This window comes from Rhinolophus hipposideros (genome assembly GCF_964194185.1).
Source record: "Rhinolophus hipposideros genome assembly, chromosome: 4".
Classification (NCBI taxonomy): domain Eukaryota; kingdom Metazoa; phylum Chordata; class Mammalia; order Chiroptera; family Rhinolophidae; genus Rhinolophus; species Rhinolophus hipposideros.
The window spans coordinates 1,913,187-1,925,628 of NC_138050.1; the positions used below are offsets into that span (position 1 = coordinate 1,913,187).

Below are 12,442 nucleotides of genomic sequence, written 5' to 3' on the forward strand. Positions count from 1 at the left end.
CATGGGTTACATAAATGAAACAATAATTCAAAACTCTCAGGAGTTACCTACTATTTGTTGAGCGCTTACTAGTCTCCTTGAGTAAAGAAATAGATCAGCTAGCTACCTGGATATACTCTTGTTCTTGATCTGACATACTCCTCACAGCACAGGAAGTTATAGGGAATTTATCCTGTTCTAGATGTCTTTAATCAACCCTTCCTTGGGGGTCTGGTGTGGGGGAGTCTATTTAGGTTTAGAAAAAGACAGATGATAAACAAACAGGAAGTAGCTCTTCAGCCGTCCCAGAGATTTAGGAGGGACTCACCTTTATTCCAGCAGGGCCAAGAGCTGCTGTGTTAGGTGTGTAGAAATGAGCAAATCATTTGTGGCTGGTACAATTGTAGGATTTTAAGGGGGCGGCATGTAATGTTTTCTTCTGTCTTCAAGTTAATGCATTTATGTAATAGAAACTTAACTGTAAAATATTGGATCATTGGTAAGTCTCTTACTCAAACTCCGAATTCTCTGGTCATGGTGAGCTGCTGCTTTGTGGGGCAAAGCTTTCCGGAGGCCAATAACTTGCTCCTTTTATCCCTATTCTCTAAGCTTTCCTCTAACAATCAATTCTGTATCTCATATATATATATATATATATATATATATATATATATATATATATATATATATATATATATAGGATTGTTAAGAAACGCATGTTTTCTTAGGCGTGCTTTAAAAAAAATTCCCTTTTAAGTGTTGCAGTATAATTTTTGCTCTAGTTTTTGTTAGTTTAAAAAAAATATATGTTGAAAAACTTTGAGACAGATTTAAAAAGTAGCAGGCCATATGGAGCTATCAAAATGAATTATATATGTAAGGAAAATCAAAAGCCACACTGCATATATATTGTAGCCAATTTTAAAGTCTGTTTTAGGGGAAAATGTTCTTGGCTGAAGTGACTATTTTGTAAATGGAAGCAGTGCTCTGGGAGTGTAGAAACAAAGTTTGTTTAAAGATACACATTCATAAAATATTTTTACAAAGTATTTAGATAAGCTTTGGAAAACTTGTCATCTCAGAATGATGAGCCTGGCCACAATGTTGCCAAAGGAAATAACTCCACGTTTAAAGAAAAGTAGCTCTTGACCTTGACTTGCGGATATTCTGCTTCATGGCAGACAGTGAGTTCCTGTGTGACTAGGGTTGTGTAGGGTTGTGTAGCAGCTGTTTATTGGGTCACCAAACTATACTTCCTTAAGTGGAAAGAACATGGCAGTGGAATTAAACTAAGCCTCATTTTCAGGGCCAATTAAGGAAATTAGTCTCAAAAATCCCAGTTTTGACATTTCTGATTTTGGCAATTACTTGAGATCTGTTCAATCAGTGGGGAGATAATTGAATAATTATTTAGCTTTATAGCTTGAAAAGGGTCTAATGATGAAATTTAACTTAGTTAAGATATATTAAGGTGATGGCTTTTTAAAAAATGATTTGCCTTTTAGGATAGATGAATAGCAAGTAGACCTTATAAAATGTTATCAATCCTTATTCATAGTTTTTGTAATTTGTCTTATATATTTTTATTTTGATGTCTTTTTAAACACACAGAAATACAAGAGTAGTTCATAGAATTGCCATATATATACCCTTACCAAGATTCATCAGTATTTTACATTTTGTCCCATTTATTTTTTTTTCTTCTCCTATATACGTGCACGCACACATGTACATGTGTCATTTTCATACTTGTAGGTATATATTTAAATGCATTCTTCTTGCTGAACCATTTGTGAGCAGTTGCAGACATTGTCCCCGTTTCCTTCCTAATATTTCCCTGTGTGTTTTCCTGTGATCAAGAATTTAGAAATGGCGCTGTGGTTCTCATGAGAATGTCTTACAGAACTATAGTACAGAAATTTGATGTGGATCCAGTATTATCTGATCGTAGTCCATATTCAAGTTTTGTCAGTTGACCCAACAATAGCCTGTGTAGCTCCTTTCAGTTCGTTGTACTTAGTCGTCCTAAGTCATCTTTGATCTGCAGCAGCTCCTCAGCTTTTCTTTGTCTTTCATGAATTTGACATATTTGAAGTGTATACGTTAATACCTTTTAAAATGTCCCTAAATTTGGGTCTGTGTGGTGTTTTCCTCGTGATTAGATTTACGACTCACGTTTTATAGGAATACCCTAGTGGTGACATGTGCTGTACAACAGGGGGCACTTGGTGTCAGCCTGTGCCACTGGGGAGCCTTCACGCTGACCATGCGGTTAAGGTGGGGACTGCTGAGTGTTTCCAGTTAAAGTTGCTGTTTCTTTTAATAATTGTAAGGAATTATACTTTAAGAGCCTGGACATATCCTGATCCTCCTAAAAGTTTCACCCATTAGTTTTAGTATCCCTTGGTGGTTGTTGCTGGAGGCAGTTGTTATTATGATAGTTGCAAAGTGGTGACTTTCTAATGCAGCGTGTCCTTTTGTTATTTTGCTGCACTCTGCCATAGGAAGAACTTCTCCCCTTCTGCTCTGTTACTTATTTATTCATTTGTATCAATAGTGGCGGAGGGTCTCTCCTTCTGTTGAATGGATTAGTCTCTGTTGCTTTATTTCCTTTGATGCCCAAATTGTTCTCACTTTGGCTCCTGCCACCTGACTTCGGTGCCCTTTGTCCCACTATTCTAAGTTTTACCTGAAATAAGTTTAAGTTCTTAGGAATGAGTGATTTTAGATGTTCTATGAAGGATCCATTCCAATTATTTATTTAAAAGTTTTCTTTTAAATGTTTAAAAATTGAGCTCCTTAAAAAAAGTTTTCTTTGCATGAAGCCCTTTGCACCCTTGCTTGGAGCAGCTGGTGCTGCAGGGTGTTGTAACAGTGTTGTTGGGGTGTATTTCACACACTGTCATGCAGACACCCAAAGTGTCCATTCCAGTAGCTGTCAGTGCAGCGACGGGAGTTGTGCAGCCATCACTGTCACTGATTTTAGAACATTTCCATCACCCAGTAAAGCAGCCCTGTATCTCTCAGCAGTGCTGGACATCTCACGTGGATAGAGCCACATACTGTGGTGTCATCCCGTGCGGTCGTCTGTGCCCGGCTAATTTCACGCAGCCTCGGGGTGCATGTGGTAGCGCGCCAGCACTTCATCCCTGCCTCGGCCACGTAACACTCTGGTCAGGATGCACCGCCTTCCTTGGTGTCCTTTCATCTCTTGATTGACAGTTGGGTTGTTTCAACTTTTTGGCTCTTATGACAACACTGCCATGAGCACTCGTGTGTGTTTGTGTGGACTCACATTTTCATTTGCCTTGGGTGTACCCAGGAGTGCAGTTCCTGGACCATAAGGAAACTGTGTGTAACCTTTTGAGGACCTGCCAGGCTTTTTTCTGGCCTGGCTGACCCATTCCACATCCCCCCAGCAGTGCAGGGGCTCTAGCTCTTCACATCCTGGCCAGCATTTCTGTCTGTCTGTCTGAGTGTGGCCAGCCCATTTCACAGGAAGTCGTATTGCACTGGTTTTGATTTGCATCACCCATGTTAACCTAGTAAACATCTTTTTATGGGGTTATGGGCCATTTGTGTATCTTCTTTGGAGAAGTGTCTGTTAAAATGCTTTGCCCATTGGGTTGTTTGTCTTTATAAAATTTTTGCATTGTAAGACTTCTGTATGCATTATAGATATGTGAAGGAAACCCCTGAACAGATACATGACTTTCAAATATTTTTTCCCATTTTGTGGGATGTGTTTTCACTTTCTTGATGATGTCCTTTGAAACAGAAACTTTTAATTTTGATGTCCAATTTATTTTTTCTTTTATTGCTTGTCGTTTTGAGATATTTAAAATGGCTTCACATAATCCAAGGTAACACTGATTTTTTAGAGCATTTTTATGTTCTTAGCAATGTTTCAGCAGAAGGTACAGAGATTTCCTAGATGTCTCCTTCCCTGACACACGTACCGTCTCCCCCCATTATCAACATCCCCAACCCGAGGGTACATTGGTTACAATTGATGAACCTATGTTGACAACGTTGTCATCACTCAAAGTCCATAGTTTACATGAGGGTTCACTCTGGGTGTCGTATATTCTGTGGGTTTGGACAAATGTATAATGACGTGTCCACCTTTTCAGTGTCACACAGAGTAGTTTCACTGAAAATCCTGTGCTCTGCCTATTTATATGGTCCTCTCCCCCAAACCGTTGTCATCCACTGATCTTTTTACTGTCTGCATAGTTTTGCGTTTTCAAGAATGACTAGAGTTGAAATCAGACAGTATGTAGCCCTTTCAGATTGGCTTCTTCCACTTAGTTACACGCGTGTAAGGTTCCTCCATATGTTTTCATGGCCGATAGCTCATTTCTTTTTAGCGCTGAGTAATACTCCACTGTCAGGACGACAGTTTACTTATTCATCACCTACTGAAGGACATCTGGATGCTTCCAAGCTTTGGCAATTATGAAGAAATGTCCATGTGTAGGTTTTTGTGTGGATGTAAATGTTCAACACCTTCAGGTAAATAAATACCAAGGAGCATAGTTGCTGGTAAGAGTATGTTAGTGTTTGAGAAACCGCCAAACTGTCCTCCAGAGTGGCCTGCACCCCCACCAGCAGTGACTGAGAGTTCCTGTGGCTCCACGTCCTCGCCAGCATTTAGTGCTCTTGGTGTTCGGATTTTGATGAGTCTGGTAGGAGTGTATTTATATCTCACTGTTGATTTGATTTGCATTTTCCTGATGATATATGGCATGTGCTTTTTCTTTTCATGTGCTTATTTGCATCTCTGTGTCTTCTTTGGTGAGGTGTGTGTTAAGGCCTTTGGCCCATTTTTTAGTTGGTTGTTTTCTTATTGTTGAATTTTAAGAGTTCTTTGCATATTTTGCGTAATAGTCTTTTCTCAGAAATATCTTCTGCAAACATTTTCTCCCAGTCTGTAATTTATCTCATTCTCTTGACACTGTCTTTCACAGAGCAGAAGTTTTTAATTTTAATGCAGTTCATCTTACTGATGCTTTCTTTCATGGATCATGCCTTTTGTATTATATCTGAAAAGTCGTTGCCAAACACTGGGACAGATAGATTTTCTCCTGTGTTATCTTCTAGGAGTTCTGTTCTTTTGACTTAATTTCTGTTAAGGCCGTGAGGTCTGTGTCTGCATCATTCTTTTACAGGTGGATGTCCTGTTATTGCAGCTCCGTTTGTTGAAAAGACCGTCTTTACTCCATTGTGTGACCTTTGCTCCTTTGTCAAAGGTCACTTGAATGTGTTTATGGGGGTCTCTTTCTGGGCTCTCTCTGTTCCATGGGTATGTGTGTCCTTTCACCAGTGCCACACTTTCTTGGTCACTGAAACTTTGTGGTAAGTTTTGAAATCCGCAAGTGTGAGTCCTCCTACTTTGTGCTTTTTAAACTTATTGTGTTTTCTCTGTGTCCTTTGCATTTCCACATGAAATTTAGGATCAACTTATCTATTTCTGCAAAAAAGGCAGCTGGTATTTGAACAGGGATTGTATTGAGTATGTAGGTCAACCTGGGGGGGTGTTGCCATGTTAACCATGCTATGTTTTCTGATCCATGAACATGGGATGTCTTTCCATTTATTTAGATGTTTAATTTCTTTGGACACTGCTTTATAGCTTTCGGAGTAGAAATTTTGGATTTCCTTTGTTAAATTTATTCCTATTTTATTAATTCAGTTGTAGGTAGAATTGATTTTTAAGTTATTTTCATAATTATTCATTGCTAATGTATAGAAATAAAAATAATTGAATGTTGATCTTGTACTATGTCGCCTTGCCAAACTTGTTTATTAGCTCGAATAGTATTTTTAGTGGATTTAAAAGTTTTTCTAGAACAGGATGCCATCTCCAAACCCAAACCATCTTGTTGAAGATTATTATATGTAGGTTTTATATGTGCAAAAGGTGATTTATGGAAGTGCCCTTCCCTCCAGGCCTGAGTGGTACAAAGTCTGCAGTTCCTAGGATTTCGGGCATGTCCAAAAGCACCCGGTCCAGCAAGCTGAGTCCTCAGCTATGGTGCCCAGTCTTAGAGTCCACCCGCTTTTCATGCTGTTTTCCATCACTGCTGTCCTGAGACAGGGTCCTGGCCGTATAGTCTCTGTTGCCTGGCATCCCCTTTTAAACATGGGCTCTGGGATCCTGGGTGGTCTGACCTCTGCCTCCCTCTGAGAACCGTCCTCCGTGCTCTTTTTATTGGCAGCCCAGGTTTGTGTGCCCTGGCGCCTTGGCTCCTGGACCGTCTCTGCCAGTCACCTGCTGACCATGCCTCACTGGTACCCTGGACCAGGCTGGTTTCTTTTTGCTATGGCCTGTCATATGTGTGTTACATACAATTTACTCCCGGCTCACTTCTCTGTGGTAAATTTTCATTTTTAACTCACGTGAGTAATACCTATTCACCCACTGGTTTGGAAGCTCACGAAGGCCTGGGCCATGCTTTTGTTCACTGTGCTGTTAGCACCTGCACTGTCTGGCGTGTCATCAGACGTGCTTAACAAACATGCATTATTTCACTAGTGAGGCTCGGAGGCTCGGAAGGATTACTTCAGGTCTTGGACGTTTGTTTGTGCTGCTGATACTGCTTATCCATAGTTTACCTGACATCCATAAATGCCTAAGAGTCTGGCAGAGTGCATCATAAAGGACAGTATCGTTTTGTGATCAGAACGTGCGCCAAGTGTGTTTGGCATGCCGCCTTCGTAATGCATCCTTCTTCAGTTGGGTTACAATGTTCTTTATTGTTACTGTTTTTGTGGATCTGATTTGGTTTTGGTAAAAAAACAAACAAACAAAAAACCAAAAAAAATTAACTCAGATCTCTTGAAGCAAGCTAACTGGATCATAAAATAGTAATTGCCTTCACCTAAGTTAAGATTTCCAGTAAAGCCAGCATTACTGTTTGGAGGTAGGGCTTGGGAAGACATCCAGGTAAGGTCAGTTCTCCTTTGTTTCCCAGGACTTCTGGTTACTAAGTGCTATCTGTAAGGCTAGGCTCAGGGCATTTGTGTTACGCTGGAAGAGAAATAGCTTCCCTTGATTCGGAAACTTTGTTTTTTCTAATGAGGTGGCATAAAAAGAATAGGGGAAGATGGAGAAATTATTTGTTACTTGTGTAAAATGTCCATTGTGGCTATAAGCCTACATTGTAAAGTACTTCCTATAAGGAGAGGTGATAAGAAAATTTCAGACTCTGCATATTTGCTTGAGGATAATTTGTAGCTATTGTGTGGCTCATTCCTGTCTTTTTACTGTCAGTTACACCTGACTGAAGGTGTTAATGGAGGAAGAGGAGCTTATTGCATATGTAAGAACACCTGTACTTCCAAAGATGATGTTTCCCTTTGTGCGAAGAGTTGTGTACTTGTGATACTATGATTTGTGTGCCAGACCTCACAACTTGTTTGAGACAGACTTGGTGTGGCTTAGCCGGTGCAGTCAGTAGCAGCCTGCGGCTGAGCCCTGCTCTCCTGGCTCTCAGCCTGAGTGTGTGGTCTCTCTCTCTCTCTCTCTCTCTCTCTCCCTCTCTCTCAGCCTGGTGTGTGTGTGTCTCTCTCTCTCTATCAGCCTGGTGTGTGTGTGTGTGTGTGTGTGTGTGTGGCTTGTCTGTGATACAGTGACAGAAAAATCTCCATCTGTAATGTTTTTGAATTTGGTGCAAATGTGTGAAGGTGAAGTAAGATTAGATGTGGATGGACAAGTTTTGAAACAGACATGGATTATTAAAAGACAGAAAGCAGCTCTGTATGGCTGTCTTGTAGATTGAGTTTTATTTTATTTGGTTGCAAGTGAATTATTCTGATATAATACATAAATTACCTGAGTTCAGTATTCATTTTAGAAAAATGGAAAGCCATAGCCCAAGAAAATTCTTTTTTTTTTTTTTTTTAAAGATTTTATTAGGGAAGGGGAACAGGACTTTATTGGGGAACAGTGTGTACTTCCAGGACTTTTTTCCAAGTCAAGTTGTTGTCCTTTCAGTCTTAGTTGTGGAGGGCGCAGCTCAGCTCCAGGTCCAATTGCCAGTTCTAGTTGCAGTAGGCAGGGCCCACCATCCCTTGCGGGAGTCGAACTGGCAACCCTGTGATTGATTGAGAGCCCACTGGCCCATGTGGGAATGGAACCGGCAGCCTTCGGAGTTAGGAGCATGGAGCTCCAACCGCCTGAGCCACCCGGCTGGCCCAAGAAAATTCTTGATTTAAAATCTGAGTTGAATTTTGATAAATGACAGCTATTTAACTAGTTTTGATCTGTTGTGACTCATACGTGTCCTAAAATCTGACAAGCATATAATACGTATAATAAATGAATAATTAATAAGTAATTACTTCACTTTAGACTTCTCTTATTGATGACATATTTGGATAAAAAAGATAAAATTACAACGTCCAGATATTGTGACATGTGAAAGTAATAATAATGAAACTTTTGAAAGCTTTGAAAAAGAAACTATTGTTTTATTTAAAACAGTTGTTTTTAAAAGAAACTTGGCTGTATTCAAACTCTAAATCATTTTTTAAAATATTGTCTTAAAAATAGAAGTGTTAGATTCCTGAGTTGTAGTGGTAGCCTTTTTGTTTTGTTTTTAAAGTATTCTACATTAAGAATGATCTGGGCGGGTGGGTGTGGGGGGATGCTGAGTGGTATTTTGGGCTCTCCTACACACACACACAGAGTCAATTAATTGGTAACACCACCTGAAAATTTGAATTACCCTAATTCTTTACATTATTTTGAATGTATAACTATGGTCCAGATCTGTATGTGAGTATTCTGTTCACAGTGTGACATGCTTCTAACTAGTTTTTTACATTGAAAAGTAATACATGCACATTCATAATGACAGTATTTCAGGTAACAGAAGCCTCTTCCTAGTCCTTTGTTCAAAGGCCAATCCACAGTCTCGCTGTGTAATCTGCTAACTAGACATGTCTAGTTGGAATAGCACTGTTCTTAGTCTGTTCTGTTCATTATTATACTCTTCTTTTTGTTGTTTTTATGTTTAAGTTTTTATTAAAATGCTTTTGGGATATTTACCTGTTCTTTTAGTAGAGAGATATTTGTAATCAAGTTATATGGTTGCATCTCATACGAACTAGTGTCTATATGCATTTTTATTATGAAAAACTGGTATTGGTGGTGCTCATTCTAGGCTGACCGGTAAAGGGAAGGTAAGTGCAGAGTTGCAGATGAATTCTTCACAAAACAGTCTTCATGAGCTTTCTTGAGAGAAGGCAAACATTGTGTCCAGATGAAAATCCCTTGCAGGTTTGGGTTGGAAATCAAAACCACATGAAGAGGAATGGTGTTCATTCAGGGTATTATGTGGTATCCTGTACGTGAGTGAGGGTCGGGCACTAACAGCCTGAGACCACAGAGGTGCCCAGGGAGAACACAACCACTTCTGGAGCTCACGCACACTGACAACAAAGCTCAGTATTCACTGATTTCTTTTCTCTTTCTACTCCTAAGTTCAGGCTCGCTTTCCTTTGGCCTTAGACTCTTTCCCTGCACCTCCACGAGGGGGCAGACCAGGCCTGGGAAAGGGAAACCTAGGAGAACCTGATCTGAGCCTCACTTTCATTCATCCATCACGTGGACTGGCTTTTCAGAAACCAGCGAGCCCACTTCTCTTCTAAAACAACTGCAGTGCCTCTCACTGCTGTTCAGACATAGAATAAAGTTGGATAATTAAAAAGGGGGTTAAGCACTGACCTTTAAGCACTGGTTTCCAAAGCAATGTCACAGCCTTTTACTTTATCTGTTAATAATTTGGGCTTTAATGGAAATACAGCATGTGAACTTATACCAGCTGGGTTTTACAAGCTGTAGTTTTGGATCCTTGTTACTCAGTTTCTCGTGGAGTGAGAGGTATAGCCTGGCACTTGGCTGTGTTTCGGCCGGGCTTTTGGGAACCACTGGGAAAGCCCGGTTCCTGTGTAGATGCCCCAGAGCTTTCCCAGTTCATAAAGACCCCAGTTACTAGGTTTCTGCGTGATCTGTGCTCTTACTTGCCGGCAAATGTGTGGCAGGGACAGCACCTTATGAGAAGCGTGTTTGCTGTGGAACACCTGAGCACCACGAAAGTGGACTTTCAGTCTGTGGGAATTTTAAATGAGCACCCATAGGCTTTTAAGACTTTTATGTAAGCCAATTATTTCTATGTGTGGAATTGGTCTTTGGTGACTGCTCTGTGGGTGTTTTTCTTTTTTAGTGTGATACACATTTACTCTTGAATATATATCTTTTGTGAAAATGCCATTTTTTAATTAGACTATATGAGACTTTGTTTTGTATATGTGGTTTTAGCTGTTGTATAGGGGAGAAATGATGGAATACTCTTGCAGAAACTTGATTTTCCTTTTTTTTGTACCTGTATATATTTTGGCAATCTGTTTTGCATTAGTGTTTTTCCTTCTGTTGCCAGCGTTAAGATCTCTGATCACCCAGGTTTCTAGAGTCCTGCAGCAAGCCATATCATTGTGATGAAACTGTTATCTTACATTCCTGTAGCATTCTTTTTCTCAGCACTTAATGCCTTTTATTCCTTCGCTTCACGCATGAATTATGTAGCATATGTGAAGAGGCTTAAACTGTTTCCATTCCATTCTTTCGGATGGCTCCTGTTATATTTAGGGTCTACTTACACTTTAGCCACAGTAAGAATGCTATTGTTGTTGACCTTGACACCAGATCACTGGGCAGACATTATATAGCCATGTTTGAATCCTCACAAAATGTGCTGCTGAAGCCGACGGAGTCCTGGCGGGAGACCCTTCTGGACAGGAGAGTCATGGAGCTTTTCTTCACTGTGAGTGTCGCCTTCCTCTCTGGTGGGAGGACCTGGAAGGCCCGGGAAGGGGCGCGTGCTTTTGTGGTTTTCTTAGTAAAAGTGGACAAATGTCCTGTCTCCTCTAAAGCCTTCTCTTCTGATCAGTGTTTGTACTTAAACAAATTATATAGAAATGTTCTTGTTAATTTATAAAAAGCTCATAAAATTATGAAGGACTTAATATCCTAGAACCAAAGTTCTCCAACTTTGTGTTCTCAGGACCCCTTTACACTCTTAAAAATTATTGGGGACCCCAAGAGCTTTTGTTCATGGGGGTTATGGCTGTTATTATTTGCCATATTAAAAATTCAAACTGAGAACCTAAAAAGTAATTTATTCTTTTAAAACTAGCAGCACCAAACTATGACATATTAACATAACTAACATTATAATGAACAAAGCTATATTTTTGAAAACAGAAAAAGCAGTTGAGTGAGGAGAGTGTCGTTGTACATTTTATGGCGCTCTAATGTCAGGCCTCGTAGCAGGCACCAACCTCATGTGCTGCTGCGTTCGGCCAGCTGCGGTACACACATATACATACCCCATAGCCTTGGGCACCCCTGCACACGTGTGTGACAGTAAGAAGGGAGAAGGCAAAGACTAGCTTAGTGTTTTCTGGAAAAATTTTGCCTGTAGAAACAGCCTGGCAAGGCCCTAGGAACCTTTCGGGACCCCTGAACCACACTTTGAGAACTGCGTTACAGGTAACTGGAACAGGTTATTTTCATCCTCGGGTGTGTACTGTACATAAAGGGGTTTTCTGTGGATGTGTCCAGATTGAGCATTACCTTCATTTTTTCTTCAAATCAGAGAAATGGTGACTAAACACACTGTTTAGTATCAGAGAGGTAATTGTAATAAAATTGAAAAATTCTGTTCCTGCCTCATCTGGCAGACATTGTTTTGCTATGTGTCCAAGTTCAGGTGTCTGTGCTACTCACTGGGTGAAAGCAGACCCCGCTCCAGCAGTGTGTGAGAAGCTGTGGGGAACGAGCCGGTGGTGCTGGAGACAGCTGTCCAGACAAACGCAGCTGCGCCTGTCAGCTGGGACCGCCACATGCAAATAGCTTTGAATCTGAAAGTTAACCCCTTTCACTTGTTATTTTAACAGTTTTGTGTTTGTGGCCTGTGACTTTCATTGAAGCAGTTTATAAGCAATTTTAAATTTGTTACAATAATGCCAGTCACTAATCTTATTTCATTCTGTTTTTGTTAAATTTTTCTAATTATATGAATTTGTTACCTAATGTCCAGCAGTTTTCCACGTGCGGTCACTATTTCTCCAGATTTGAGTAGATAAGCATAAGTACACCACTGCATGGACTGTGACGGCTTGAAATATGCTGACACCTCTGAACTTAGGAATGCTTCAGGTTGCGTTCTACCCAGACTTCTCACTGTCTCCCTCTTCCTTAAGGTGTCGGAAAAACCAATCTCATTAATGTTTCCTCCTACCTGTCGACAGAGTGTTCTTCCTCTCCTTTATGGTCCCTTGTTTCTCCACTGTTGGCATAAATAGTTGTGTTCCTATGCCAGTGCTCTACTGTGCTGAGTGCGTGCGCTCTCCGTGAGCTGTCTCGCCACAGAGGAGCGCGGCGCAGCCCTGCACC

At 40.5% G+C, this 12,442-nt stretch overlaps 1 protein-coding gene across 3 annotated transcripts in view; it reads left to right on the top strand.

Annotated features, from left to right (window-relative positions):
• The window catches only part of XPO4 (exportin 4), a 90,545-nt gene that overhangs the window by 34,600 nt on the left and 43,503 nt on the right, over positions 1-12,442 (top strand). For all 3 annotated transcript variants that reach the window (XM_081045892.1, XM_081045893.1, XM_081045894.1), the window contains one exon: positions 10,696-10,808. In XM_081045892.1, the coding sequence (XP_080902018.1) occupies positions 10,696-10,808 (113 nt within the window). The remainder of the gene's footprint in view (positions 1-10,695; positions 10,809-12,442) is intronic.